Source organism: Zonotrichia leucophrys, chromosome 5, assembly GCF_028769735.1.
Source record: "Zonotrichia leucophrys gambelii isolate GWCS_2022_RI chromosome 5, RI_Zleu_2.0, whole genome shotgun sequence".
Lineage (NCBI taxonomy): Eukaryota > Metazoa > Chordata > Aves > Passeriformes > Passerellidae > Zonotrichia > Zonotrichia leucophrys.
The window spans coordinates 17,637,019-17,664,113 of NC_088175.1; the positions used below are offsets into that span (position 1 = coordinate 17,637,019).

At 44.7% G+C, this 27,095-nt stretch overlaps 2 protein-coding genes across 5 annotated transcripts in view; both read right to left on the minus strand.

The window, feature by feature from the left end:
• The window catches only part of GPATCH2L (G-patch domain containing 2 like), an 81,124-nt gene extending 80,903 nt beyond the window's left edge, over positions 1 to 221 (minus strand). The window contains exon 1 of the mRNA XM_064715800.1: positions 159 to 221. The gene's annotated coding sequence lies outside the window, so the exon portion shown is untranslated. The remainder of the gene's footprint in view (positions 1 to 158) is intronic.
• The window catches only part of IFT43 (intraflagellar transport 43), a 44,400-nt gene continuing 17,346 nt past the window's right edge, over positions 42 to 27,095 (minus strand). For 2 of the 4 annotated variants that reach the window (XM_064715807.1, XM_064715806.1), the window contains exons 4-9: positions 14,990 to 15,022; positions 14,444 to 14,490; positions 2,993 to 3,065; positions 1,494 to 1,569; positions 1,091 to 1,153; positions 43 to 314 (exon numbers count right to left, since the gene is read on the minus strand). In XM_064715807.1, coding sequence (XP_064571877.1) covers positions 204 to 314; positions 1,091 to 1,153; positions 1,494 to 1,569; positions 2,993 to 3,065; positions 14,444 to 14,490; positions 14,990 to 15,022 — 403 coding nt within the window. In that variant the 3' untranslated portion in view covers positions 43 to 203. Of the gene's footprint in view, positions 315 to 1,090; positions 1,154 to 1,493; positions 1,570 to 2,992; positions 3,066 to 12,229; positions 12,968 to 13,701; positions 13,808 to 14,443; positions 14,491 to 14,989; positions 15,023 to 27,095 lie in introns of those variants that run through there. The other 2 variants (XM_064715808.1, XM_064715809.1) reach the window with 2 other exon arrangements.

A 27,095-nucleotide genomic window follows, 5' to 3' on the forward strand; every position in this document is an offset into this window, starting at 1 on the left:
TAGAATTCTTAATTTCTTTTGAGAACAAAAATTCTTATTAAAAAATAACCCAAACTTTTCCCAAGACAATTTTTCTATGAAGCAAGGTCCTATTTATTTTCATGTCTGAAATAAATTCTCAAATACAAACAAGTGAATAGAAAATGTAGGTGCTTAACTATTTACAGGAGATGGATGTATGAGACATCTGGTGTGTCAGAGCTCTATGGGAGACTGAGGTGGTCCTCCCTCTCTGACTGTCCCAGGTCCCACTCAGTCACCAGTTCTGATGACACCTCTGTGAAGAGATGGTCCCAATCCCAGCTGACATCATCCTACCAAGAGGAAAAAAGACAAACATGCTGAAATGTTACTGTGCCCCTAAAGTTCTCTGAACAATGCCAGAATAGCAAAGAGAGAAACCAAAAGGCAACTGCCCTGACCAGGGAGTCTCAGACTCAGCTGTCTAGAGCAGGAATACTAGCCAGAATGATATGTGAATATCTGCTACAATTTTAAAATGTGGACAAAATTATTCATGTTCTAAAATCCCAAAAAGGACATATTTGATGATAATGTTAATATTAGATACTCCCAGGCAGGGCATAGAAAGAAGCCCTTTCACTACTCTTCTGCACTTTTGCTGAAGCATGTGCAGTTCAAAGCTGCAGAAATCCTTTGCTACAAGTCTTGAGCTCCTGCCCACCCAGTTGTATTGAGGTTGTTCTGTCCTGCTTTAAAAACCCCCTGCCCAAACCCAAATTGCTTTCTGCCTTTGTCCCTCTGTGCTTTCCTGTGGAACCACCTGTAAATCATGGTGGCCACTAAAGGACAAAGCACTGTTTCTGCAGGGATCTCTGACCATACTAGGCCTTGCACATTCTCCTGATCAGCTCCTTCATACTGGCCAATCATAGTGATGCCACCAACTCACACCAAGAAAGCACTATCTTAAAAATCACCTGCTGGGGACATCAAACCTCCAATAGCTTGGACAAGCTCCTCCTCACATCTCTTCTCCCTCCCACTGACAAGACTTCCTTTCCTAGTACAGTCTGAGACACACAAGAAACTTTTACCTTGTTGGTGTTTCCACAAAACAAAGACTTACCTCTCGTAGCTCATGCTCTGGAGCCAAAACTTTGGTGAGGAGCTTCAGGTCTACCTCCCCATCCTATGAACATACAGAGCCACAGTCTTACAGACACTGGGAAAATGAACACTATCATTTCACCAGACACATTTGTTAGACATTGCCACATTTGCCTCATAAGGGTCACTCTTTCCAGGACAACAGCAAGAACCTCATCTGAGAAACAGATACCATATCCACATCATTTACAGATACAAGTACAAAAGCCATGTTGCAGAAAGGAACAGACATACAGGGAGACTGCAAGTTCTCTGGATGATAAGGCTGTATATTTTGTGCAGCTGAGTATCACTGTGGAGAATGACACGAGCCTAGAAGAAAAGGGATTCACATTGGCCAGCCCATAGCAAAATCCACTTACCAGAGTCTGGAAGGCAGCAAATTTCATTAGATCTTTGTCCAGGTCATGGTAGGTCAGCACTCGGTTCACCTGCACACTGCAGCCAGAAAGGGTCAGAGAACAAGCCTGTGTCAGTGTGGAAGCACATGTGAGGAGAAGGGGGGCATGAACAACTATCTGGTGACATCTCGAGTGCCCACATGCCCCATGCAGACTCTTGGCGTGGATGTACCCAGACAGAAGCACAGCTCAGTCAGCAAATGAGCAGTCATTGACAAATCCATGTACCAGGGTGTGCACATGCATAAAAATAGCATGTGGAACAATCATGGACTCCCTCAGAGAAATCAGCATGTAAAAAGAAGATCCACAGACTAGTTGTAAGGGCTAGAAAGAAAAGAAGACCATAGTGAGCATTAAAACAGCTCCAGTACCTTAGCAAAGGATCCTCTGAGAGCAACACCATACAAGCTAGAGAATAGTAGGGATTTTTGGCTTTTTATGTCTGAGCTGCATCAGAGCTATTAAATATGACTTCCTAAAATGTAGCCTTCCAAGAAAAACATGGTGTAGGGGGACGATACACTGTTGCACCACCTGCCTTCACAAGTGATCCAACACTATAGAAAAGGCTTCTATTAATTGAATTTTATTGTGTTTGTCCATGAAAATCCTTTCTTTTCTACCACAAGAAAACGATGAACATAGGAGGATCAGATCATTTTATTAAAAAAATTAAGAGAGAGAAAAAGAAATTCATTCCAGTGAGAGACACAGTAATTTAAAATTTACTACATAAACTGTCAATTATTTTTGTTAACAGTGATATAATTACAATATAATTACAGTAATTACAATAACTACTTCTCACCTGTGAGAGAAGCATCTGTGGCCAGGAGTAAGATATCCCACCCCTCCAAATAAGAATCAACACAAATCCCAGTCTGTGACCTTGGCAACAGGCCCATTAGAGGACAGAAGACTTTCCTGGTATTTTTAAGACAAAACTCCAAAACCTTTCATTTCTTAAAACTTTCTGATCTCCCTTGAGCTGACTCCAAGGCTACTGCAACAGCCCCTTCAAACAACTGTACTTTGTAAATTAACTACACACTTGAGTAAGAAGGATATCCTGTGGAGGGCAAAGCAGCCTACAACCATCAAAATTAAAGAGTGTAGGATAATGCATGTGCATTGGAGGCATTTGGGGTTATGCAGGCAACCTTAAATCAAGAAATTCCCTGCTTTTGAGAGTTTGATTTTGCAACATCAAATATGTTATTCTAATGTAGGGGTTTTTATATAGAGAGAGAATATGCAGTAATTGCTTTCTCTGTGTAATAGGAAACGAGAATTTTTCACTGTTCAGCTTGCAGCACTACTGTCACAAAAGACCATGGCAGATCCTGCTGAACAGCACTGCTGCTGACATGCAAAGAGCATGAGTAAGATGGGTTTAATTTCACTAGCCAGTTTGCACTGCTGATGAGAGCCTCAAGAGCACCTGGCAGTGCTCTTACCTGGGGGGAGCTGCCACTTGCATGGCCAGATCTTCCTCCTGGACTTCCTCCAAGTCAGGGATCACAGGAATGTCTGCAACAAGAGAAAGCAGCAGCAGTAAGTGGGGAGTGTTGGGCTCTCCTCTCACTGAAGAAAAAGGGTCCCTTGCTTCACAGATTTGAAGCACTCTGTTTCTTATTAGAGGGAAACACAAAATGGTTATTTAGCAATAATTAAAAATATATTGTTTAATATTTAAACAAGGCAATAAAACTTTGAAGTCTGAAGTCACAAGAAATCTTGCAAGAGGAATAGATTAATCCAGGTATGGCTCTAAAGGCCATGGACTATGCATCTGAACGCAACCTTAAAGCTGAAAGAAGCCACCTGTACCAAACCTTGCTGCCTATGTTGCCATACAAGAATCTGCTTGTTATGTGTTATCATTTATTCAGACACCAGTCACCTAGACTCTGTTAAAAATGAAACATGGGGCAGAAACTAAGAGAATCCACATAAAACTGCATGTTGAAGGATCTGCTGTTGGGGTCTCAGGCTGTGCAGAAGCCTGTGACCTTCCTCAGGAAGGAAGTGCTGGTGGTCCAGCAGATACAAACAGTAGGGAACACAGGTCTTGTTTTAGTGTCACAAAACTTTTCCATGACTTCCAGTGTCATACTGGAATGGCTGAAGGTCACTGGGTATTCCCAGCACAAGGACAATGGCTACTCCAACTAAAAAGGATGCTAGAAATAAAAGAATTGAGGACAGAAGGAAGAACTGAGTGTGCTTTGCATCCTACTAAAGAAGCAAGGCCCTGAAAGCATTACACAGTCTGTCATTTGATAAAGTACCGCAAAAAGTTTGTGCAAAAAACAAAGGAGAAAGAGAAGGCAAAGTAACTGGAGGCACAAAGCAAGAACAGAGTACACCAATACAGAGCTCCTTTAAAGACTCAAGACCACAAAGGCTCTCCAGAGACCCTGAGCCCTCACACTATGGAGAAGCTGGTTTGGCTCAGGGAAAAGGTTTCACTTGCCCAGTACGCAGGCAGAGCTGGCCCCCCTTCAGCACTGGAACGAGCAGCCTGCTCCCAGCTCTGCCGGCAGTACAGTAACACTCCTGCTGGATGGCAGCAGGCAGCTGAGCCTGGCTTCAGCCCGTATTTCAGCCCAGGCTGAGATGAATATTCAGGAGCTGGAGAGCCATTCCCACCCATGGTGCCGAGGCCGTGGGCAGGCTCTTCCCGAGAAGCCCCTAGTCCTGTCAGGCTGCAGGGCCGCCGTGTGCCCCCGCCCAGCTGCAGCCGGGCACGGGTCAGCGGGGCCCCCAGTGCAGCGGCCTCCGGAGCTGGCACACAGTGGGATTTCTCGCTAATTGGTTGCCTGGAGGAAGGCTGGGACAGGGGCTGTCACGAGCATGGCCGCGGCAAGAGGGGTGACAGCTTGGCCGGCCTCAGCAGAGCTGTGCCTTCTAGCTCCTAAGGAGCAGGTGCCTGTGAAGAGGTTCTCCAACTGCAGCAAACTTCCCAAAGACATTTAAAGGGAAACTGCAGCAACAGCCCCTAGGCTGTCCCTAAGGCAGAGGAGGCAAGTGCAAGGAATGTCTCACCTGTGCATCGCTGGGCAGATCTCCCCACCTCTGCTTGTGAGGACAAAACCTGGTAGAAGCTGCTATCCTGCTGGCTCTTCCCTGCAGAGGCTCCCAGCTCTTGGTAAAACGTGTAGCAAAATGCACTTATGGGACAAAAGCATCTCCAGGGACAGACAGACAGACCAACATGTGGAGGCAGCTGGTAAGATCTGCTCAGGGATAATGTGGGAGAAAGTCCCTGTGTATAAGCAAGAAGGAGCAAGAAGGGAACAGACTGGTCCAAGTCAGGGAATGAAGCTCTGTGCAGAGGTGCCCTGTTAAGTCCAGGAAAATGAGCACGGGAATGAGAAACTGTTTAACTTCTCCTGAACTAATTTATCCTTTTATGACGAGACTGTGAACGTTTCTCAGCAAGCACAAGTAAATTAAAAACTACCTGGGAACAGAGCGGTCTTCATCCACAGAGCAGGAGAAGGTCAGATCCTTATCCACTTTTGACAGCAGAAATGTAAAAGGTGTTTGCAGAAAACTAATTTCTTCACTCAGTGCTCATTTTGGCAGCTATTTCAGGAGTCTACTCTTCCCAGTTCTCTTTTGGTTTTGTTGATCTCTTTTTACACTAGAAAAAGCTGTAAACTTAGGGCCCTGCTCAGTGATGTTCCTTCCATTTTGCAGGTTCACAATGACTCCTGGGTTCTCTAGTGCTGATTTTATCTCACTGCCAGTGAATTCCATTGAGAAATTTCTAAACCCCTCGCAGAGCGCGACCTCCACTCTGTATTAGCAAAATTCAGGCGATTGCTTAGAAATTCTTTCCAAAAGAAATTCAAGGCTCCAAGATTTTATAGATACTTTGAAAACATTTCAGACAGAAGAGCTGGAAAAGCTCTGGAGGCCCCTGCCAGTCTCTCCAACAAAGGTCAGTGCACGCTTGTTCCTACTGCAAAGTGCAGATGCCTTGCCCATTTCTAGGCAGAAGCAATACCCTTTAGGACTGGGAGACTGACAGGAAACAGTACAGAAATGTTTCACATTTTAAGAAAATATCGGGTCCCTGGGCTAACTGCTATCAGGGACAAATAATTCCTGAAATATTTGGGTCTTGATTTCACTTGTTACTCATAACTACCTCTTCCCTCTGCCAATGCACATGGTGCACAATCCCTCTCCCTTCTCTCTGTACAGTTTGCAAAGTGTCTCAGCTCTCACTTATCACCGAAAACCCAACCTTACCCCCACGGATTCTCCAGCCTCTTAATTGTTCTTGTTGCTCTTCTTGAGACTCACATCTTTTTCTCCTATAAGTTCGGGTAACACAGCTAAGTTGTGGCACAGTGTCAGCAGCAGGGGGAATAGCACAGCACGGGCTGTTGTGCTGCAGGACAGTAGGCATATGCTCTACATTTAATACTCCCACTAGCTGCAGGGAGGCTTTACATATGACATTAGTACATGCAGAAATGTTCACAGGACCATGTCCTCCCAATCTCACGCTGCATCTTTTTCCAACAACACAGTTGTATTACAAACCCCCACTCTGTGTGCTTTGCTCTGTGATCCACATTTTTCCTCTCCTGTTCAGTGTGGGGGTTTCAGATAATTTGCCATAAACCTGTGCTTCTGGTGCAGAACCTTGACACATACTTTACTGGCCAGGCTCTCATGCCCATGTAGGCAAACCTCAGAAATTACTACAAAAAAGGACACACCTTCACAGATAGCAGCTCAATGTACTGAACAACGACGTGAAGAAATGGCTTGTGCAAAGATGAGGGAGCACCACATGCTAGATGACAAATGCAAACTCCCCTCCACCTCCCAGATGGTTATGAACAAGTGAATAAAGAATGAAATCAAAATGAGCTTACTCATATGGAAGTTATGGTGGGGCAGGAGATACCAGTACCAAATGTGGCTAACTGGGGAGTTAAGTCACTGCACAAAACTGATTGTCCCAGAACATCTAAGTCCCAGCATATAATTAAGAATAATATTTTATTTGAACAGCTGAACTTATCTAGGTTTTACACAAAAAGAGCTTCATGACTAAGTTATGGCAAGGCACCAATGCCACACGACAGAAGTGTGTGAATGGGAGGAGGAGATGGAGAAGAAAGAGTAAAGGCAACCCATGCTACATGCAGACAGTCAAACAACAAGCAAGGAACAGCAGCTTTTCAAGTCATACAGAAAGGAGGGCTTTATGTGTTCATATTAAAGTACATGTACTAAACATCACCTTTTTTACCTCTTAGCAAATAACTTACTGACAGGCAAAGAAGACAACCACAGAAAGCAACAAGCAGGGGATGGGAGAATCTGTACCAATCCAATACCCAGCTGCTCCTGAAAGTTGGTAAATTGCACCTCCCCTCCCAAGCAGGGCTGATTTTTGGTTTAGTAGCAACACCTGCAGGCTAGGTCTCTTAAAATCCTGTAAACTCCCAGTAAGATCTTGTTCTTATCCCAAAGAACTAAGTTGTCTGCTAGATACAAGTTGGCACATAAATAGGGACAGACAGAACCTCTTCCAGGTCAGGCAATAAATTACTGGCAAAGCTGCATCTAGAAACCATGCTCCAGTTCAGACTGCAGTTAGTCAGAGTGTGCTGCTTACTCCCTAAGCTGCTCTAAGACTACCCTCAGTCCCCACCCTGGCACCCAGTAACAAAGAAGACTCCATCTCACACAGTCTGATCCACTTCCCCAGCTGGGTCAGTGTTTCAAAGGAGAATGGACACTCTTATGGTGGGTACTGTGCTGCCCTCCCCATGCACACACCACCATATCCAGAGAACACAAAGAGGGCAGTGGCTTCTGGATCTGGCAGTCTCCTACCACCAAGCAGGTATAAAAATGAAACTATTTTATGTTGCTTGCTCATAAAATGTAAAACTGAAATAATTACAATATCTCTGCTGCTGCAAAACTTTGTTTTACTGAATGCTGTTACCTTCTGCATCACGTTTGGGGAATTTTAAACAGGCAAATGGAAGGTCTGATTGAAGATGAAGTTAAGTGAAAGAAATTGGTCTCATTTAGCACATGACAGGATTCATCTGTGTTCCCAAGTCCACTGAGGTAGCATCATGGGCGTTTCATATTCATGAGCTGCTGCGACACTGTGTCCCCTCATTTACAAAGCACCGTGTTCAGCAAATTCTGTCCCTGTGGACACTCTGTGCATTTCATGGTCTTGTCAGAGAGACATCAAACACTTCAGTAACCAAATACCAGAAAATGGCTTTAATTAGTGCATCTCAATGCAATAAATAATTTTTCTAAGTGGAAAAATGGAGAATTAAAAAGAAAAAAAAAGTAAAAAGTGGAAAGCAACAGGCAAAAAAATTCATCAAAAAAACAAAGAACAAGGGACACAGCTTCTGCTGAACACACAAACAAGCTTGAAGCCTCTTGGAAGCCTTCTCAGGAGAGCAGCAGGCAAATGGAGAGAATAAAGAATGCTTCTTTGGATGCTCGGACATAAATTTCATAGGGATGTCTTTCCCTGACTGAAATTGCCCTACTAGCTGGCCAACATGGAGCAGCATACCTGCCTGATCAACCAGCAGGGAGATGAAAATAGTAGAGTGAAAAGCAGATAGTAGCACAGCTACCAGGGCACTGTCTCAAAAGCTGAGATAAGCAGAAGATAACCAGAGTCCCATGTCCCAAAGCCTCCTTCTGAGAAGAGGATGGTAACAGCACAACCTGACCAAGCTGATGGGAAAAGTCACCTGTGTGTGGGTGCCAGAGGAGCCACAGGATGCAGGGAAGGTCATATAGCAGATTCAGTACTGACCCTACAGCCTTGTGTTAAAAGGTTATACATTTGCCTTGCATAATATTGCATCTCAGCTAGATGCATGCCTGGCTGGGGGGTGACATTCTACTTGCCTCAATAGTGTGGTGTGTTCAGATTGCAGGGGACAGGCATCAGGCATTTCTGCTGCTTCCCAAGGCTGCTGCTGACACAAAGGTCCTGCCCAGTTTCAGTCATTTGAAGTGTGAGGAGAGGCACAGAACAGCCCTGTCAGATGAGTCACTGGGCTCAGTGCAGGGCTTCACAAACAGTAGAGCATGGCTTGTACTTATGCAAGAAGTAGAGGCAGACCCTGACAGCTTTAAAGGTGAGCAATCCCTTAATGCATAGGTTTCTTCAGCAGCAGCAGAAGACAGGAGAGACTGGAGGCCAGGCCCAGGACTTGGGGTCCACCATGCTCCTGAGGTTATCAGCATTTAGAGTGGTAACACAGCTCCCAGTCTTACCAACAGCCCCCTGACAGAGCACTACGCCTGCCCTCCTTCCCAGTAACTCGTTTTCCTCTTTTCAAAGGCTGTTCCCTGTTCCTTTGCACTATTCCCCTGCTAAAACATACTCAGAAGGTAGTGGGGCATCAGATGAGAAGGTATGTGGTGTCCTGAGAGGGTCTAGTGAACTCAGAAACACAAAACCCTCTTCAACAACGCTGGAGATAAGGGACTTTGCATTAGAGCATTATTGGGGCAGGGAAAGCAGCTTCTCAGGATGCTCCTGTGGAAGTATGTTCAGGAGCAGGCATGCCTGATTCTATTTCATCCTCTTCATGTTACACTGGAAAAACAAGACAAACTACATTTCTTTTATGCTAAATTCTTAGGTTTTTTATTTTTCTTATATATATTTATTAAAAAATGCCTCTTTGATCGGCAGCACCCATGACACCTCCACATCCAGCAACTCCTCAGAAGCCTCCCTGCCTCCACACAAGGCCACCGCTGCTGACAGCCAGCTAGGTTTGATCAGAGCCACTCAGAATCGGATTTTCATAAGACAGATGAGGAATCTTACTGCTGCTTTCTCTCATATCAGATGAGAAACTGAGGAGGAGGGGGGACAGCTCCTGAGGGAACGACACTACAATCAAGGGCTACGCGGTTCTCTCTCTGTCCCTCCACTGCTGCAATTTTCAAAGGAGTTTGCCTCAGGCAGTTTTAAATGATGGTGTCTCAATTCTGTAATCATCTTTCAAGAGCTTTTTCTTAAAGGGTATTTTAGGTAAACCTAGTCCGTCAAACACATTTATGGACTCACCAATCACAGACCCAATATGATTGTGTATCCACCATATCGCAGAATTTAGCAACAGATGCTTCCCCAGACTGTCATTTTCAGCCCCCAACAAGCTGAGTGTGCTCCTTGTGATTAAGGAGCCCACTGACCCTTGGCCAGTGGTCTGCTGCTTCAAACAGAACCTCAGAGAGTCTCTCAGGACATACTCTCTGCTCTCCTCTGCCCACTGTGGCTCTCAGGAGAGAGCCTTCCTCCAGCACCACAGGCTCTAGATCACTATGCCAGCAATTATTGGAGGAGTTAAAACTGGCCTGGACCAACAGCTCAGTGGAAACCATCAGGCTGGGCAGAGTCTGCCCTTCAGTGACCTTGCATGGAGACTCAGAGTAGTGCACTGGGTGGGGGAGCAGCAAAGGGGAGAGCTGTGGTGTGCTGACAGAGCATACATGAAGTCAAAATGCAGAGTCACAGAGACCCAATAACCACTGACACTCTCTGCCTCAAAACCTTCTATTCAGCCCATTCAAACCACTTCCAAAACAGCATGTCTTTCACTCTGTCTCCATTTCACTGTTTTCACCCATTGAGCTCTCCCCAAATCACTCCAACACTGCCTTCTGAGCCTATGAAGGCTTGCCATATCCCTGACTGTTCCTGCAGATTCTGCCCTCTGTTACCCCCATGCTCAGCCACTGCAGCTGTCCTTGCAGCTCATGGCCTCTGGAGTCCACCAGCACTTGGTGTGCCCTGTAGAAACAGCAGCTCACCAGGGAAGCAAGTAGCAAATCTGATCAGGAATGACAGAGCAAACAATAACCCTCACTGTGCTCTATTCTCAGCTCTTTGGAACAATATCATCATTGGTGTACATTTGCATGCAGCTCAAGAAGTGTTGGATATTTTATGGCTGTGAATTCTAGATCTCCCACCTGACAGATATCACTACCCAGAAGGATTGGGGACCATGGCATATGCCCACTTCCCCTCTGCTGTTCAAAGCCTGGACTCTCATCCTGTTCAAATGCAAAGGAGCTGCTGGCACATGCCAGAAAGGTAAGTGCTCCTACAGGTTTGACATTGCATAGAAAGGTCTAATCATCAGCTCTGCTTCCTTGAGAAGGCTTCCCAGCAGGCAGGAAAGGGTTTTGCCTTGAGGGCACAGATCTAGTGACTGTCTCCTGGCAGCTTTCCTCACCTGCAGGTCAGGTTCCAGTTGTCTGTGTAGCACAGTCAGGCTTTCATTTCAATCAGCTGTCTCATTCACACACACTATCTGCTTTAAAATAACAAGCTGTTGTTCCTGCAGACAGAAAATCACACATCACATCCCAGTCTTCCAAGAAAAGCCATTTTCTAGGAGCTATGCATCCCAAGAGTAACAGAGAGAAAGCAGACAGGGACTTCTGATGGTGGGGCAATAGTCTATGTGGGAATACCTGGGAGAGGGATAACAGCCTTAGCTAATAAGGTCTCATAAAGTGCTGAGGAGAAAAATCCAAGGGCAAAGTAGTAAGGAGAAAGACATCAGACGGAATACAACACAGCAGTGCCGAACTGGTGGACAAGAAAGGAAAAACAAAGAAACTTCTAACCAAAGGACAAATCAGATTGCTGAGGTGGGGGAGGAATGTTAGCATTTCTCTCCCTGACAGGAAATAGCCCTATCTAGCTCTGTGCCAGAAAGACACACGTGAGCAGAGTAAAGCTCTCTATGCCCTGCTGGGGAAAAGGAGGAAAGGGAGGATAAAGCCCTTCAACTTTAGCTTGGTTGTCCCATCTTGCCTCCCACCTCATGACAAAGGATAGTCTGCACGTGGCAGAAGCTCTTAGCTGCTACAGAAAAGGAAGCAGTGTGCTGCAGATAGCACCTTTTACATTCCACAGTGGGTCTCACATCTCCCATCTCAAGCAGTTTCCCTGCCATACAGAGCTCAGTCACTGCTGCTCATTTTCCCTGTTGACATGGACAGAAAATTGAGCAATTACCCTCAAACTCCTTTCTCTCAGATTGCACAGATTGCTACATACAAAGCATTAAACCCCAATTGCCCCTGGCCAAAAGTGACTTAACTAGGCCTGTCCTTTAGGAATTAAACACTTTTGTGTTGCTTGTGAAGGTTTATTATTCCTCAAGTGTGATGCATTAAATCCTGCTAAAGCAGGTTTCTCACCATGCAGAGGACCTGGTTCCCCATGACAATGCCCAGTGGGCACACACCCCAACAGAGGCATTATCCCTTTGCTGTGTCCGAGTTCTCGTGAGTACCAGCATGTGCACGGTGAGTTCTCGTGAGTACCAGCAAGAGCACGGTGGCTGCTGTAGGAAATCAACCTAGCTATCAACTAGATAATCCAGAGGTACTTTTGGAGAGACAGTGCACTTTTTCAAAACTGTCTTCCACCTTCTGGGTTTCCCTGTGCAACCATAACAAATGGCTGAAACTGCAGATCATTCCATGCGTGTCCCTGTCTGGTTCACCCACTTACCACCTCCCATATGGTTTCACTCATTCCGCATGGCCTGAGAAATGTCCATCCTTCTCCCCCTAACTCCCACAGTGATAAGGAATCAGATGCTATTTAATACACAGGCCAGGAGCAGTGAAAGAATTCTACTTTTATTTCTGAAACTACAAGGCCTGTCAAGCCCAGAAGTCTCTACTTGGCTGTGCAAACTTCCCTCCACCTGCCAAACTGGGTTCTCTACAGCCCCTGTACTTTTTTAACACATTCTCAAATGGACTCCAAACTCAGAGCCCTTGGCTGTTAGTGATGTATAAACGATCACAACAAACAAGCACATTTCAAATTCACAAGAACACCTTTTTAAGGGCATATAGTTTTGTCCTTCATTCTTCTAATGAAAAGGTTGGATGGGGGACAAACAATGTTAATGGAATGGTACAGCTCAGCTTTTTAATAGGTTAAAGGAAGGCGATCCAAATGTATTGGTTGACAGCAGCAATCATTACGCAACCGCGCCTGTTCATATTAAGGTGTACAAGCTAAGACATTATGCAGCACAAAATAACCATGACCCATCCTTGGGGATCCATACACCAATGTCTTGATTTTTGTTTGTTTAGAATCTGAGCTTTACTGTTCCAGTTAAGGACACAAACTCAAGTGCAGTTCTATGCAAAGGGGAGGTTGAAACAGCTCAGTTTACTGCACAGCCACAGCATGCTACTCCCTGCCTTCTACACTAGGCAGTTATTTGTATCTCTCTGCTTATTCCAAAAAGTAATTTTATTCATGTTCTGGAGTTTGTTTATATATCACTTTTCTTCTCTCCAATTGCTGAGCCCACATGGAAAATTCCTCTCCCAGAACAGTCTGCCTAATCTCCCTGTCAAAATAGGAACACAACAATGCAATGCACCATCCATTTAGAGATTTTTCTATATACAAAGTAGATCCACAACCCAGCATATTTGTACCAGAAGCTGCCTGGCTAGGAACCATACTATATCTTTCTTGTAATGCATACATTTAATCCAAAGCCACATGCCAGTTTGCAAACAATCCAAATTCAGCTGCTAACCACAGGTTAGACACAGATAAATAAGTGAAGTCTATTAGGATTCAATATGTCCTCATACCACACTCTGCATCAATTCTATTCTATATTTATTACCCAAGGTCTTGGAGTGCTGAAAGTCACATGCTGCAAACAAACATGTGGCAAGCATTTTTATGCCTGGTTAGCAAAGACAGTCATCCTCCAAGTGCATGACCAAGGTTCAACAAAAAGGACAGCGCGTATGCAAACAGAGCTGTTCAGAACAGACTACCAGCCTCCGTGACATACGCTGAAATTTAAGAAGCCCAAGGAACTTCCCAGGGGGAGAATTTAGTCTATTCTGAAGATGTCAATGCTATAAAGGTGCCACTTCTGGCAGTCATATGTTGTAATGCTTAATCTGTCTGGAAGACCCAAATAAGTCTTCATTTAATCTCATTAACCATACTGATGTCTGATCCTTTGTGACTCCAGATTATTCTTCTGACACTCAGTGGTATTTTACAGATGCAGCTTTTTATACACTGTATAAAATTCTTAGCCCTTGAAAACTGAGGTACCTCCTAGAGGCTTTAATGAATTTCTGTGCTCCCCACAGTTGTCTAGTGCTTGTCTTGAAATTAATCCTGTGGATTTTTCCTGAGATTTCTCTTGACTCATCCAGTCCTAGAAGAGCAGGTAATATACACTATAAAGAAAACTACTGCTAAGTCAGGAGTCCAATAGATTTCATAGCAGCCTGTAAAGGGATGAAATGGGATTACCCACCAGTGTTTATGTTTAGTTTATGATTTATGATCTTGGATTAGGGCAAGAAGATTTTTTAAATTAAGAATTCCATCATGACAGAAACCCCACGCAACAAGGATATTGCTACAAAAGATAACAGATGCTTCTAGCAGAGCCTACTACCACCTAAACCAGAAGAGAGCAGGGACCTCTTTCTCCATTCTTAACATTTTATTGTGCTTTTATCTCTCACTTTGCCCACTCCACTATTCTCCATGGAGGTATAATTACAGAGAAAAGTGCATCCTTGCCACTTTCCTGCTTTCCAAGGTCCTCTATAATTCTGTGTTCATGAAGAGCCAGAGTTAGACTACAAGTTCACTTCCTCACCCTCCCTCTCCATCTGCTTTGCCCTTTCTCCCTCCTTCATCTGGGGAGACCTAAGCAGCTCTTACATCTGTTTATCCCCAGAGTGGTTAATTTCCTTGCAATTTCTTACAAGATGCCTCTGCTCGCTTTACTGGAGACCCCCTAGACATGCATAAGGGCACTTCTTGTGGTCCAGTACCTTACCTCCTCCATCATCTGATGCCTCCAGGCTCTGCTGTCTGAGACGATGGCTGCAGCAAAGCACAAGAAAGAATTTCAATTGCAAGCCCAGAAAAACATCTTCTTGTGTCCCCTTCCTCCCCACAAACTTCAAAGGAGAAGAGTCTCCAAGTATGCTATCAAAGAGAGAGTTTCCAAGTATGCTTAGCCTGCATGGAAGACTGATCTTCCATACCCTTCAATGCTGGGCTCAGCAGAAATCTCATCTTAAGCAAGATGTACCTAAGACAAACCCCTAGGCTGAAGACAGTAGGGCCTGGGGTGGGTCTGGGAGGAAAGCTGTGGCTTTGTCATTTTCCTTCTTTCTGTTTTATGGGAGTGACAGAGCCATCATCTACTCCATATCCAGGGAACTATAGTATGACCAGCCCTGCTCCATTCTAGGACACATGATATGAATTCCTGACAGGCTCTGCATCCTTCCCAACTTTCAGATCTTGGTGTACTGGTTAGATGATCAGATCAGATGTAAAAGTTGTGGAAGAAGTCTCAGCAACAATGGGAACTTACTCTTCTATTTCTTCTGCATGCTTTCTTCCTGACCTGCAAGACAAGGATGGCTTATGTTTAGAAAAGGCTAGAGAAAATTAAAAACTTCACCTTTCTCCATGATTGACATTGTGCAAAACAGTTCCTGCATAAGGTCTGATACAACACACCACACCTTAAAGAGTTATGAGTGACTATTAAGCAGTGTAATCAAAAAGTCCCTGAGTGCAACAGACTGAAACAAAACCACTTAGGGCCCAAAAGACAGCCATGCCCAGATATGGCAAGAACCATACTCGCTGGTTCTTTAGTTTCTCAGATACTTTTTTATCCCCTTTGCCATCAGCTGCGGGTAAAGCTGGCCATGCCTGGGTAGAGAGGTTGGTGCATTAAGGAGTGAAGAAGGTGCTATACTTTGTCTACCTGCTCCTGAGAGATCAACAGTTTCCTCCTCCCCATTGTTGAGCATAAAGACTTTCTGGTTGCCTTTCAAGTTAGGAGTCCCACCTGAGCTGGCCAAGCTCAGGTCAGACATGCAGTTGTGGCAAAAAACCAGGGTTGATCAGGCTGAGTTAACAGGAGTTCATAACAATAACATGGTGGGGAGGCACTGGCAGCTCCCTTGCTCTCCACCCCAGCGAGCCCAGAAGTAATTCAGACCCGATTAGGGACGCTTGTTCAATATTCAAAATGTAAAACATGGAGATTGCTGAACCAGCACTTTGAAAAGTTAATTAAATGCCAGGTTTCTTTTTAGCAGATACTCCATCACTCGCTGATTGCTTTGGCCATTTTGCAGAGTGAAGTTTCATGATTATGTGTTGGGAATAAATATTCTCCCGTCCCCTAAGTCAGGGTGCCATGACAAAGAATACATGGGGCTCTCCCCTACCACATGCATTGTCCCAGGACGCACCAAGATGTAAGAGAACTTGCTTCACTGCCTTGCATTGCTCTTTTCAAAGCACTTCATAACATGGCAGAGGCCACTCCTCATCTGCTTTCTGTTCTAGCAAGTCACAGTCCTCATCTAGCTCTCCTGTGAATAATCTACTCTTCTAAGAGCAAGGAGTAGGGCAGAGAGGATGTCTAGCTATACAGAGAAGAGGTATAAGGAGAAGAAAGCCCTTTATCTCTACTGCTCTCACTGGAGCTGGCAGTCTGAATCAGTGATTTGAGCCCAGTAATGTCAACTGCTATAATCAGAACTGCAGCTGTGTGGTGACATCTGCACCCTCTGTTCAAAGGCAAAAATGGAACATAATTGGGGAAAGAGCTCTTCCAGTGAGGATGAACTGTCCAGCTCCATCCTTCTCTCAGTGGTAGTCCAAAGCAGTTTTTGTGAACCTCCTGATACTATGGAGAAAGAAATAGATGGCTTCAGAGAGCCCTCCACCAGCACCCAGTGCCGTTTAGTCTCTGAGAAGATAGAGATAGCAAGATGATGCAAGATTTCTCCTATTTTATTCCTCCTTAATGCCTTCATAGAAGTGGTTTCCACATAGCCTTGCCTTTTCCATGCTGAAACATCCCAAATGATGGCATTGCAGAGCCACGCACAGATTATTTCCTGGAGGTTCAATTTACCATCTTCTTGGCATAATCCCATCACTCTTGATGATTGGCCAACCCCAAGTAACACTCTCTTCCTCAGTACTCACACTCCTTACATCTTTGCTCCTGTCTCCAGGCAGGAATGAAACACTCCACATGTTCATACTTCCCAGGAGAAAAGGTCACTAGTACTATCCCTGTAAGCAATTTCTGTTTCTTCTTCCTAAGCTCCCTGTCATGACTGATATCCAGGTGGCCCACAGGGAAGGCAGTCATGTTAATCTTAGAGGCAGAGACTGCTTTGCTTATGTTGTGAGACTTAGGCTTTCTCAACTTTTGTGTTGTTAGGAAAGGAGTTATTCAGGACAATAAGCAAATATCTCATTATGAAACAGCTGCACTGTATATTGGAAAACACAGTAATCTGGGGAACAAACTCATCAGCAGGGAGGAGGGGAATAGTACTGGCCCCTTTAATACCAGAGCCCACATGTTAGAACACTCCCATCAAACAAGACCATTCCTTCCCCTTCCCAGGGCAAGTTACAGCCCCAAGGTCAGTGCCCCCAGGAGAACACCTTAGTCCCTGTGCCACAGGTGCCAACGGTGGCAGTGGGTGAGGCAAGTCTGTCACGCTGACAGTACAGCAGTTTATACAGAGCATTTATATACTAACAGCACTGGAGCAGGAGCTAGAAATGACTGCTCTTCTGTTTAGGAGAGATAAATCTGCTTCCAGTCACCTGTACTGCATATGTTTGTTAATATATGATTTGGCACAGCATTATATTTGATGAAACTAGATTTCAAGTCAGCTCATGAACTCACATGTAGAAGCTATCCCAAAAATATAGTATGAAGCTTCTGTAGCACAGGAAGGAATTGTACGTTTTATACCCTCTGTGGCCCTAATGATTGAGCAAAGAAGATATCACACAACCTGCTATTTCCTCTATTTTTTTTTAGTAAGTCTTCCTTTCATTTTGTTTGGTGCCAAATTACTTTTTGAGTTCTTGTTTCAGATTGGGGGGGGGGGAATCACAAAACACTTTTGGTTTAACTACTCTTTTGCTTTTTTGGCAAAACTGCAGTACCTAAATCTACATAACAAACTGACTCAGAGGAAAAACAAGCTCTGTCTTGTGTACTAAGGTTAAAAACCTCCAAGGCAGCAAGAGAAATCATTAACAGATCTTCAAAAGGTGCCCCCCTTCAATACTGTCCATTCCATAAATTTAGCTGAGGGCTGCACAGAGATAGTATTCCTGCAGAAACAATCAACTGCTTGTCTCTTTGCTCCCCAAGTCTATGGGCAGCATACAGGATTTCTTCATGATGTTATCACATTGCTTTAAGGATTGTGGAGTATCCTTTCCTAAGAATAGTCTCATCTTACCAATGCCAATTGCTACACATTGAGACCAACGTTTCCTCCTTCAGGAATATCAGGTCTAGGTAAATAGCACTCTCTTCATTTATCTCATGAGCTTTCTAGTGGTGAGTGAAAGCAGGCATGGAATGAAGCTGACAAGCCTGCATACACAGCTTTCCTACCCTTTTTTCATGTTCTCAGCAACACGAAGTGCACTGCCCTGCTTTGTCTGCTGCAGCAGCAGGCACAGCCCAAGGAGGGCAGCAACAAGGACCTATAAAATGAACAACTGAATATGAACTACAGATACAGTCACTCAAGTAAGGATAAACAAAGGAATACCATCCCAGGAACAGAGGTCAGAAATACACTCAATCTGCTGTACTATACACCAGCCACTCCCCTTTTTGTGAGACAGGGATACATCTGTTTTTTTCACTTATGTTCCCAAGTCCATTACATCTGGAGGGGCAAAGAACATGGACTCACTCCATCCACTGGACAGTTCCCTTTGAACTCCCTTTCCCTGAGAGGCCATCAGCACTCCTAAACATAATCATAAGCTCAGACTATTCCCTCTGCTTTGGACAGCTGCTTATCCCCTCTCTATTTCAGGGTATTGAATAGCTGTGAAACTGGGTGAAAGACCGTGACAGTCCTTGTGTAACCCCATGGTATGCCACTCCCAGTACAGAATACCTATTGTCTCCTCGCTCTGCCCTGCGGCAGAGGATATAGATCTGACCTCTCTCTCGAGTGTTGTCTTTGCTCAGTTCTGCCCACAAGGAATCCTTCGTCCACATCAATGAGAACGGGTTAAACCCTAAACCCGAGACCTTACTCCCACTCTCTTACAGTGCCGTGATGCACAGCTGAGCTGCCTGCAACTTCTGTGCTGAAAGGGTGAAAGGCAGTTCCAATGTAGACATCTTTGTTAAAACTGTTTCTTTCTCATTAAATGGACCACCACGGAGATCTAAATGGAGATAAAGTGGCAGGGCTCAGAGAACAGCCAGGATGCTATCTTTATGCAGCATGACAACGTGCAGTGGCTAATTAGACACCGTTAACCTATTTTAGCAGAGGACATAACTGGGATGAATGGAGAAAAACGTCCTTGAAACCTTTTAATGTCCACAGCTCACGAGAGCTCCAGACACACTTGCGTCCTGCGCCGTGCCACAGCCAGGCTCCGAGGAGTTCTCTGTGCAGGAGCGGAGGTTCTCTCATGCGGCCCGGGGAGGTGTGAGGGCGGGCAGCACAGCTAAGGAGAAGGGAAGGGATTACCGCAGCTTGCTAAAACGCATTCGGAGGCGGCGGGACGGGAATGCCCAGTATGGCGCGGCGGAGGAGGAGAAAGGGACGGGAGCGCGGGCAGCCTGTCCCGGCCGGGCTGGCCGCTGTGCCCGCCCGGGCCCGCTCCGGGCCGCGCCGCCGCCACAGCCGCAGCATCGCCGGGCCGCGGCCGCCCCCTGCCGGGCAAGCGCGGCGCTGCGGGCCCGGGCCGGCCTGTAACCCAGCGCGGCGGGCCCGGGCCCCGCGGGCAGCGCCAACCGAGGGCTGCTTCCATCTTACAGGGCAGCGGGGAGAAACTCATCTGAGTGTGTGCTGGCCTGTTTCCTGGCATGCCTCAACCACTGCTACGAATCATGTGGAACCAGAAAGCCGCTCCAAGCATCCCTCTTGCTAAAAGAATGAAAGGGGGGGGGGGAGGGGGGAGGGAGGAGAAGGTCGTGATGTTGAGAAATGCATTTTGTTTGGAGACATTAGGGCAATCAAAGGGTGGGCAGAGACAGGCTGGGTGCCCTGGAAACAAGGCAGCAGCCGGCATTCTGCCTTCCTTCCAAAACCATGACCCACCTCAACACCGAAGGCTTGGCTCAGCCCACAGGGAGGCACAAAGCCTTTTTGCCTCTCGGGCAAAGACTAATTCAGGTCTAGGCCTGAGGGAGGAGGGGAAAAATATTAAAAAAAGACGTTGTATTTTCTTGCTCAAATGTTCCTTAAGTGCCCATCACCACAGTGAGTGGGTGGTGAGCTAGAGGTTGCAGCTTGTTCAATAGCCTAAGGCACAACTAAGTTCCACATCCAATATGACACACAAGTGCTAACTGATAGTTCTCCGGGCTCTCCAAGGGTGGGTCTCAGTCAATGCTTGTTTGCTGTGACACAGGAAAAGACACATTCACCAAGGCTGTCTGTAAATTAGAACTGCTACCGGTGCTGGAAAGCACCACAGGTGCCTTCTCAGCTATTCCATTGCACCTTCTCTGGAGCTCTGATCTGTTAAGTTTCCACCCTCTCTTCCTGGCCTGTGGCAGCCTGGAAAAGCCAGTTTTTCCTTTTCAAAAGTAAGGAGTTTAATCTTCATATCCTCTGCAACCGAGGCAAGTTTTGCCATTGATTTCAGCATGCTTATGAGCCTTTATTTTCATTGTAGGATGTCATCTCACAGCCCTCCACCTCCTAGGCCTGGAATGCACGGCTATCTGTATCACTGTGATGGGGTTTTGGGCAGACACACATGTTTTAAAGCTGTCATGGCCCTACCATCCACCTCCTGGCCCCTCCCAAGCTGCCTGTGCTGGTCAGAGTGCATGCTGAACACACTGCCCAGAGCATGGCTCTGGAAAAGGTTGGCTGCAGCAATGAGCAGGCATGCTCTGTGAGATGGGATCTGACACTGCTGCTAGTCAGCTCCAGCTGAAATGGACTTGTGAGGCACTTAATCTCCAGCTGAAGTGTTTTTGTTTCTCCTCATGTCCTAATACATGAGCTTAACAGAAACAACAAAGGAGGAAAGCACTGGCAAGCAGGACTTTAGGAACTGGCACAGAAGAACAAGGTGCCAGAGAGTGCTCCCAAGGATCCCTGAACCTCAGCCCACTGACTGCATCATCCCTGAAGCACATGCTCCCAGGGTTCCCCTCTCGCTCTCGGGTAGAGAACTGACCAGCAGAGCTGTTCAGAGCTCCCACTGAGCAACAGAAAAAACAACAACACTCAATACAAATTCCTGCTGTGTGGGAAAACAGAAAGCAGTGCTGCAGTTTCTAGAGGTATTCACCACATATCTTTGGTCCCTGAGAACAGGGACTCCTATCCAAGTGATCGTGTTCTTGGCCTCCAGTAAGCACAAAGCCCAGCTTGCACAAAAAATTACTCTTGAGGTTACAGGAGCATTTTAGCTTCCTTTTAAAGGAAAAAAGCACACTTCTGGATCCTCATGGTTATAGGAAAGAACTGACTGCTAAAAGAGACAGAAAATGTATTTAAGATTGTTTGAGTTTTTTCAAAATCCCACATTAGAGAACAAACCCATGATTATCAGGTTCAAAGACCTTTCACTTATGACTGGCCTCAGTGAAAACATTTATATGAGAAACAGTAGAAAAAATTAGGTGTTTATAACTGAATGGTATCTTGTTCTGTCACCTGAGAGAAACAGCTTCTGGATGAAGATAATTTAAGAACTTGGATTAAGAATTTGAGAATAGTAGAGGGGTTTTATGGGGAAGGGGCCTGGGAAAGGGGAAAATAGGGCCAAGCAAATACATCAAGTCATCTCAGGTCCCTTTCAACAGGTAAACTGCACTAAGCTAGACTCCACAGCCAACATCCAAGTGACCTACAATGGCCAGACAAGCTTTTAGCCTTGGCCATGACAGATACAAAAGGGTTGGAAGTTGCATGTGTTCTTCAAGAAGGTTTTGCTATTTTAAAATAGAAATATTTGGAACGGCAATAATAGCATCCCCTAAATTTGCTGGGAAATTTATTGGATAAGAAGAGAAATAAGGAAGGAAGATGCTTTGTCCTCAATCAAAAAAACTCAAAGAGACTTCACTCTGAGAATACTCTGCCACTTCAGCAGCTTACATGGACCAATACCAAAAATACCACACTTCTGTTCTGTGTTTGTTGTTCAAGTTTCATTTCTAGGGGAGCAAGAGGCTGCAATCCTACTAGACCCTCCATTGCCCAGTACCTTTCCAGAAAAAAGAAAACATCACTAACTGGGGAAAATTTAACAAATCTAGGTTAAAATAAGAGAGAGAAAAAGGAAAAAGAGAAAAGATAAAATGGTAAAAAAAAAAAAACTTGAAAGAAAAAAAAAAGGGAGAAAAAAGGACAAAGAATAAGCAAAACTTTTTCCATGCTGCTATGAGCACTGCAAAGACATAAATGGACATGAGTCTAACACTTTCCCCTTGCAGGAAATTCTTGCAAGTAACACTAAGCAGGTTTAAAAGGAATAAAAATCCCCTGTGACAGCCAGGGCACTGAGAGATTCTCAGGTGACTCTTCTGTCTTTTAGGGACTTTTCTTTTTCTGCCAGTTATCTTTACTGAGTCTAAACAGAAACACCAAGGAGAGCTCACCCCAGCAATGACATGAAGGGACAAGAGGACAGGAGCTTGTTAGCATTCCTGGAACATCCAGCCTATTAAAAAAAAAAAAAAAAAGAGGAGGGGGCAGGGAGAGAGAGAGGAAAAAACCAACCCCTGGGCCTGCATAGTGCAGCTTACCGCCATCTTGATGTCCTTGATGCGTGCCGATGGCATGGAGGTGGCTGGCACCACATCAGCCCAAGAGAAGGAATGAGAGGCCAATGGAGATTTATGTGAGGAGAGTGAGATGGACAAGGTAAAATTGTCAGGAGGAGTTGTTAGAAAGTAAAATATATTGTGACAATTCCACTCCTGCCGTTCATCAATAAACTGACAGATCATTTAGTGTCAATTAGGAGTGATAGATGGACAAGTCCCCATGATCCTGGGCCAAAATTAATGGCTGGGAGGGAGAGGGTGATTGAAAATGACGGCTGACATTGAGAGGAAAGTCCTGAAGGTCCCCAAGGGGCCATTACTTGCCTCATTCCCTTGCAGATCAATGCAGGGACAAACCCAAAAACAGACACTTCAAGACAAAACTTAATCAGACTTCCTTTTCTTTCTTCTCCTTCTAAGTTGTGCCCCTCACTTGGCAGCCTTAATCCTCTCTGCCTATACTCCTCACTTCACTGAGGACGTCCACAGACGGCTGCAAGCTGCAGAGCAAGGCTGACATCTCCCATGCAGCCAGGAGTCTGGCTCTGCTCCTAATGTGGCAGTGTCACAGAGAAGTCCAGACTGAGACTCACCACAACACTGCAGGATTGGGAGTAGAGAACAGAAGCAATGACACATCTTTCCCCCACTGTCCCAGACCAAGAAATTCATGAGCACTTTACTACTCCCATCTGCAAGACAGGGATTGCTAGAGGTTCTAAAACCAGGCACTCTCAGGGGTCATTTCTTATAGAGAGAATACAGGATAGTTTAAGCCCATATTCTTGAAACAGGAGGTTTTTAACTTTACTTATCTCTAGAGACCTTGAATCATAAAACCCCTTAATCTCTTAAATAACTTTCCACTAGCTCCAGGGTGCAATCTCACCACTGCCCACCGTTCAGAGCCTTAAATGATATCTATGCTATTAGAGGGGCTGGGTTACCCTCCTCTAAAGGTCACCCCAACTGCATCCTCTTCCTTCCTACAGGCACTTAAAATTCACCTTCCTGACAAATGCATTGCTGGACACTGTACCACTTCTGTTCCAAAAAACTTCAGCATGGTCATTTTCCTAAACAAGCTTTGATTATTCCAACTCTGTGTGGCCTATCAGTCAGAAAGGGCAAATTTCACTTGTAGCTGAAGCACCTGTTGCTAACCTGCCATCAACCACGTAGAAGAAATGAGGTACACGTGCAGGCACTGGAAGGGACTTCCTACTGAAAGCAGCACTTGTGTTTGCTTGCAGGGCTACCTGAACCAAGCTGTGTTTATTTCCTTAACAGCCCTACCTGCTGCCTGCAGAGTTGTAGGAATTTTAGGGGGTTCATTGCGAGACCAAAGGGATCAAGCACCTGAGTAAACTGAAAGAGACCCAAGAAGCAAAGAAATTACAGTACTGCTAAAGAGAAAAATGGAAGAAATTCTATGAGGAAAGTCAGAGAGACAAGATCAAAAGAAGTTGGAATTAAATGAATCATGGAAGTGCCTCTCCTTTATCAAATCCTCACCAGTATGCAAAACTGAGTTCCCTTTTCCTTCCCCCACTGGCAGGCATTTTGTGTTTCTTCCTTTTGATGCATGAGATAACCTGACATTAGAGCTTGCTTTGCTTGTCACAAGTGTCAGCACTGATGTCATTAGGAACATCAGCACAGCTTTCAGAATGGCACTTGGGCTCCATCCAGTGGCTGGAGAGCTGCTTCTGTAGGAAAACCCAGCTGTAATTACTGTTATTTGTCTCAGCAGGTTACTAGGCCCCAAGTAGCTGCCCAGGTACTTGGCTGGTCCCCTTTCTGCTAATACTGGGGCAGCAATGAGAGCACCTCTTCTCATAGAGAATGATTCTTCTCAGTACAGATTTAACTAGATACAGCAGATTCAGGTACAGATGGCCCTGGTAGCATGGAAGAATTAATTTTCTGACACTACTTTGAACCATTTAGTTGCTGTTTGCAAAGGACCTGGGGGTTTGCTCAGACACTTACCAGTGGTCCTCATCATTTCCCAGATTTACAAAATGGGACTCCTAGCAATGACAACTGTTCTAAAGAGTACTGGGAGTGCAAAGTAATCTTCCCACATTTGGCATTTGAAAACATGAGTAAAATAGATCATTTTGATAGTTCTCAGCAATTTAAAAATCTGACACTTGCAAATGCTATGGGAACTCATGATAAAACACTGTATTTCACACATCATCTGTGCCAATCAATTTTAAAAATAATTTAGGTGGGAAAACTTTAAGAATCCTCCTCCTCTTCCTATCTTGCAACAGTCTGGGAGAGCAGCAGTCTGATGGAAATAATCAGCAAGATGGTGAAAATATTTACAAGTCTACATAAGCATGACATGAGCTGGGTAGTTAAGGGACTAAAAGAGAGCACAAAGGTAGAAAAACAGGTCACAAACTAAATTCTACTGTAACATGTGCCAAACGGAAATAAAAAGAACAATTTCAAGTGATTGTTTCATACTGATAAGACTCTGAACTAGAAATATAGCAGAAAAGCATCCTTGCAGGAAAAGCAATACGTATACAGTCATAACTGACTGAATCTGTAAGAAAAAGAGCTAAAATATAAGACTTCAAATGGAGAAAGAATAACATGAATAGCTACAAGATCGTTGCACAAGTGGCCACAGTATTCCATCTGACCCACAATATATTTACACAACACAGAAAATCTAACTGTAGCCACTCTGCTCATCCTTCCTTTCTAAGTGAAAGAAAAAAAAAAAAATCAGATTTTAGCATTGTCAGTTCTGAAAATCAAATTACTTCTAACAGAACGATTCCCAAGTGTAGGTTCAGTTACACTGTCAAAAAAGGGCTTAAACCTAAATCAGATATAACAACAGAAGCATGTTATTCTAACTAACTACATCTACACTAGTGAACTTGGAGCAAGTTAACTTGATGGGCTTCCAAACTGAGTCAAATTGGTAGAAAAGCTGTGGGGAGATAGAGCCTGAGAAAACAGAAACAACAAAGCTACAGCAACATGGGTATGACATCAGCCGATGACTCAGACTTTTCACATGAAGGCTTTACCCTGGGATATGTCAGAAAGCAAGCCCTACAGGACAGCAGCTCAGACTTTTTTAAGGGAGAGAAGAGAGATCAGCTTGGGGGATAATACACAGGAAAGGAAAGACGGGAATTAGCTGTACAAAACCCTTGTACCTCATATGACTGGAGAAAGTCAGAACAAACTTTTTCATAAAATTTACTCAATAAAAACCTTTATTAGAAATGAACACTGCCAGATATGACATTTCACATGCACGACTGAGCAAGGGACACATCTTGGTCTCACGTCCCAGTGTGCAGATTCTCAGAGACAGAAAGGTCTGCAGCCCTGTGTCCTGTTCTGCTTCTCCAGCTCACCCACACCCAGTGTCACAGAAGCCTTTACTCCAGACACCTACAATGCATTGTAACCCACGCAGCTGAGATGCTGGGGGAGCACCACCTACAGCTGCTGCAAATCTATAGGGTAATGTCAAACAATGGAAAACATGGTAAAATAGCACATGGCACAGTGCTGTTACATTAGGAACCTGTTCACTGTCCTTCAGGGCACATTAGGCACAGATAGATTGCATATGTATTACCTCCAACCCAGTCCCTCACCTAACCAACAATTACATAACTTACTTAACTAAATAATGAAATTGAACCTTTTTTGTCTGCTGTCACATTTCCATAAAGCTTCTGCTTGGTCCTACAAAGATCCAGGATCTTTGATGGCACTTTTTTAATACCCTGAGGTGGATACATCTTTGCAATGGCAACTTCTAGGTTCAGCCAGCCTATGAAAAATAACCATTATCAGGGTTAAACTGGAGAGCAACAGGAGTTCAGGCTGAGATCTTTATTCCCTTGCTTTATTCTAGTCTCCAGATTTCCAGACTATTTATTTTTCAGAGACAAATGGAGTGATAATTTTCCCAGAAAAGTACGGTTTTTTGGAAAGGCTACCCCAGAATACAGACCACCTTTCTCCCCTCCCAAAAAATACTGACTGTATAACAGGTTTCTGGATGTCCTCATCCATTCTCAGTTTCAGACAAGAAAATACATAACTTTTCATAACTCAGAGTGCCTCCAAAGTATATATTAAGACTTTTACTATAGGCCTTTAAATACACAAGCAATCTCACATCGCTCCCTAGCTCAGCCCTTCGGCTCTCTGAATACGAAATACAACACCAGCATAACTTCTAAGCTTGGAAAACCACAACTATTTGAAAGCAAGTAATCTCCTCCCAGTCTGAACTGTCCTCTAGTTTTCATACCTATTCTAATACCATGTCCAGATACTTTGTCTTACGTGTCCTTCATGTAAGCATTGGGCTTCTCAACACACATTCTACAATTTGTATACTTTTTCCTCCCATCTCTTCTTGCTGACCATCTCCATCCATCTCCATTATACCATAACCCCATACACACATAAACATTGACAAATTTCACCTTTACTGTCGAGGCTGATCACTAAATCCTGATGTATTCATTGCACTCTTGTCAGTGTGGTGCTGTCATGTGTCACTCTCCCAGGAAGGACAGAACCAGTCAAATCCCCCCATCCCAGCTCCTGCATTTAGCATGCTTATTTTGCTCTTGACTCCTTCCAGGCACTG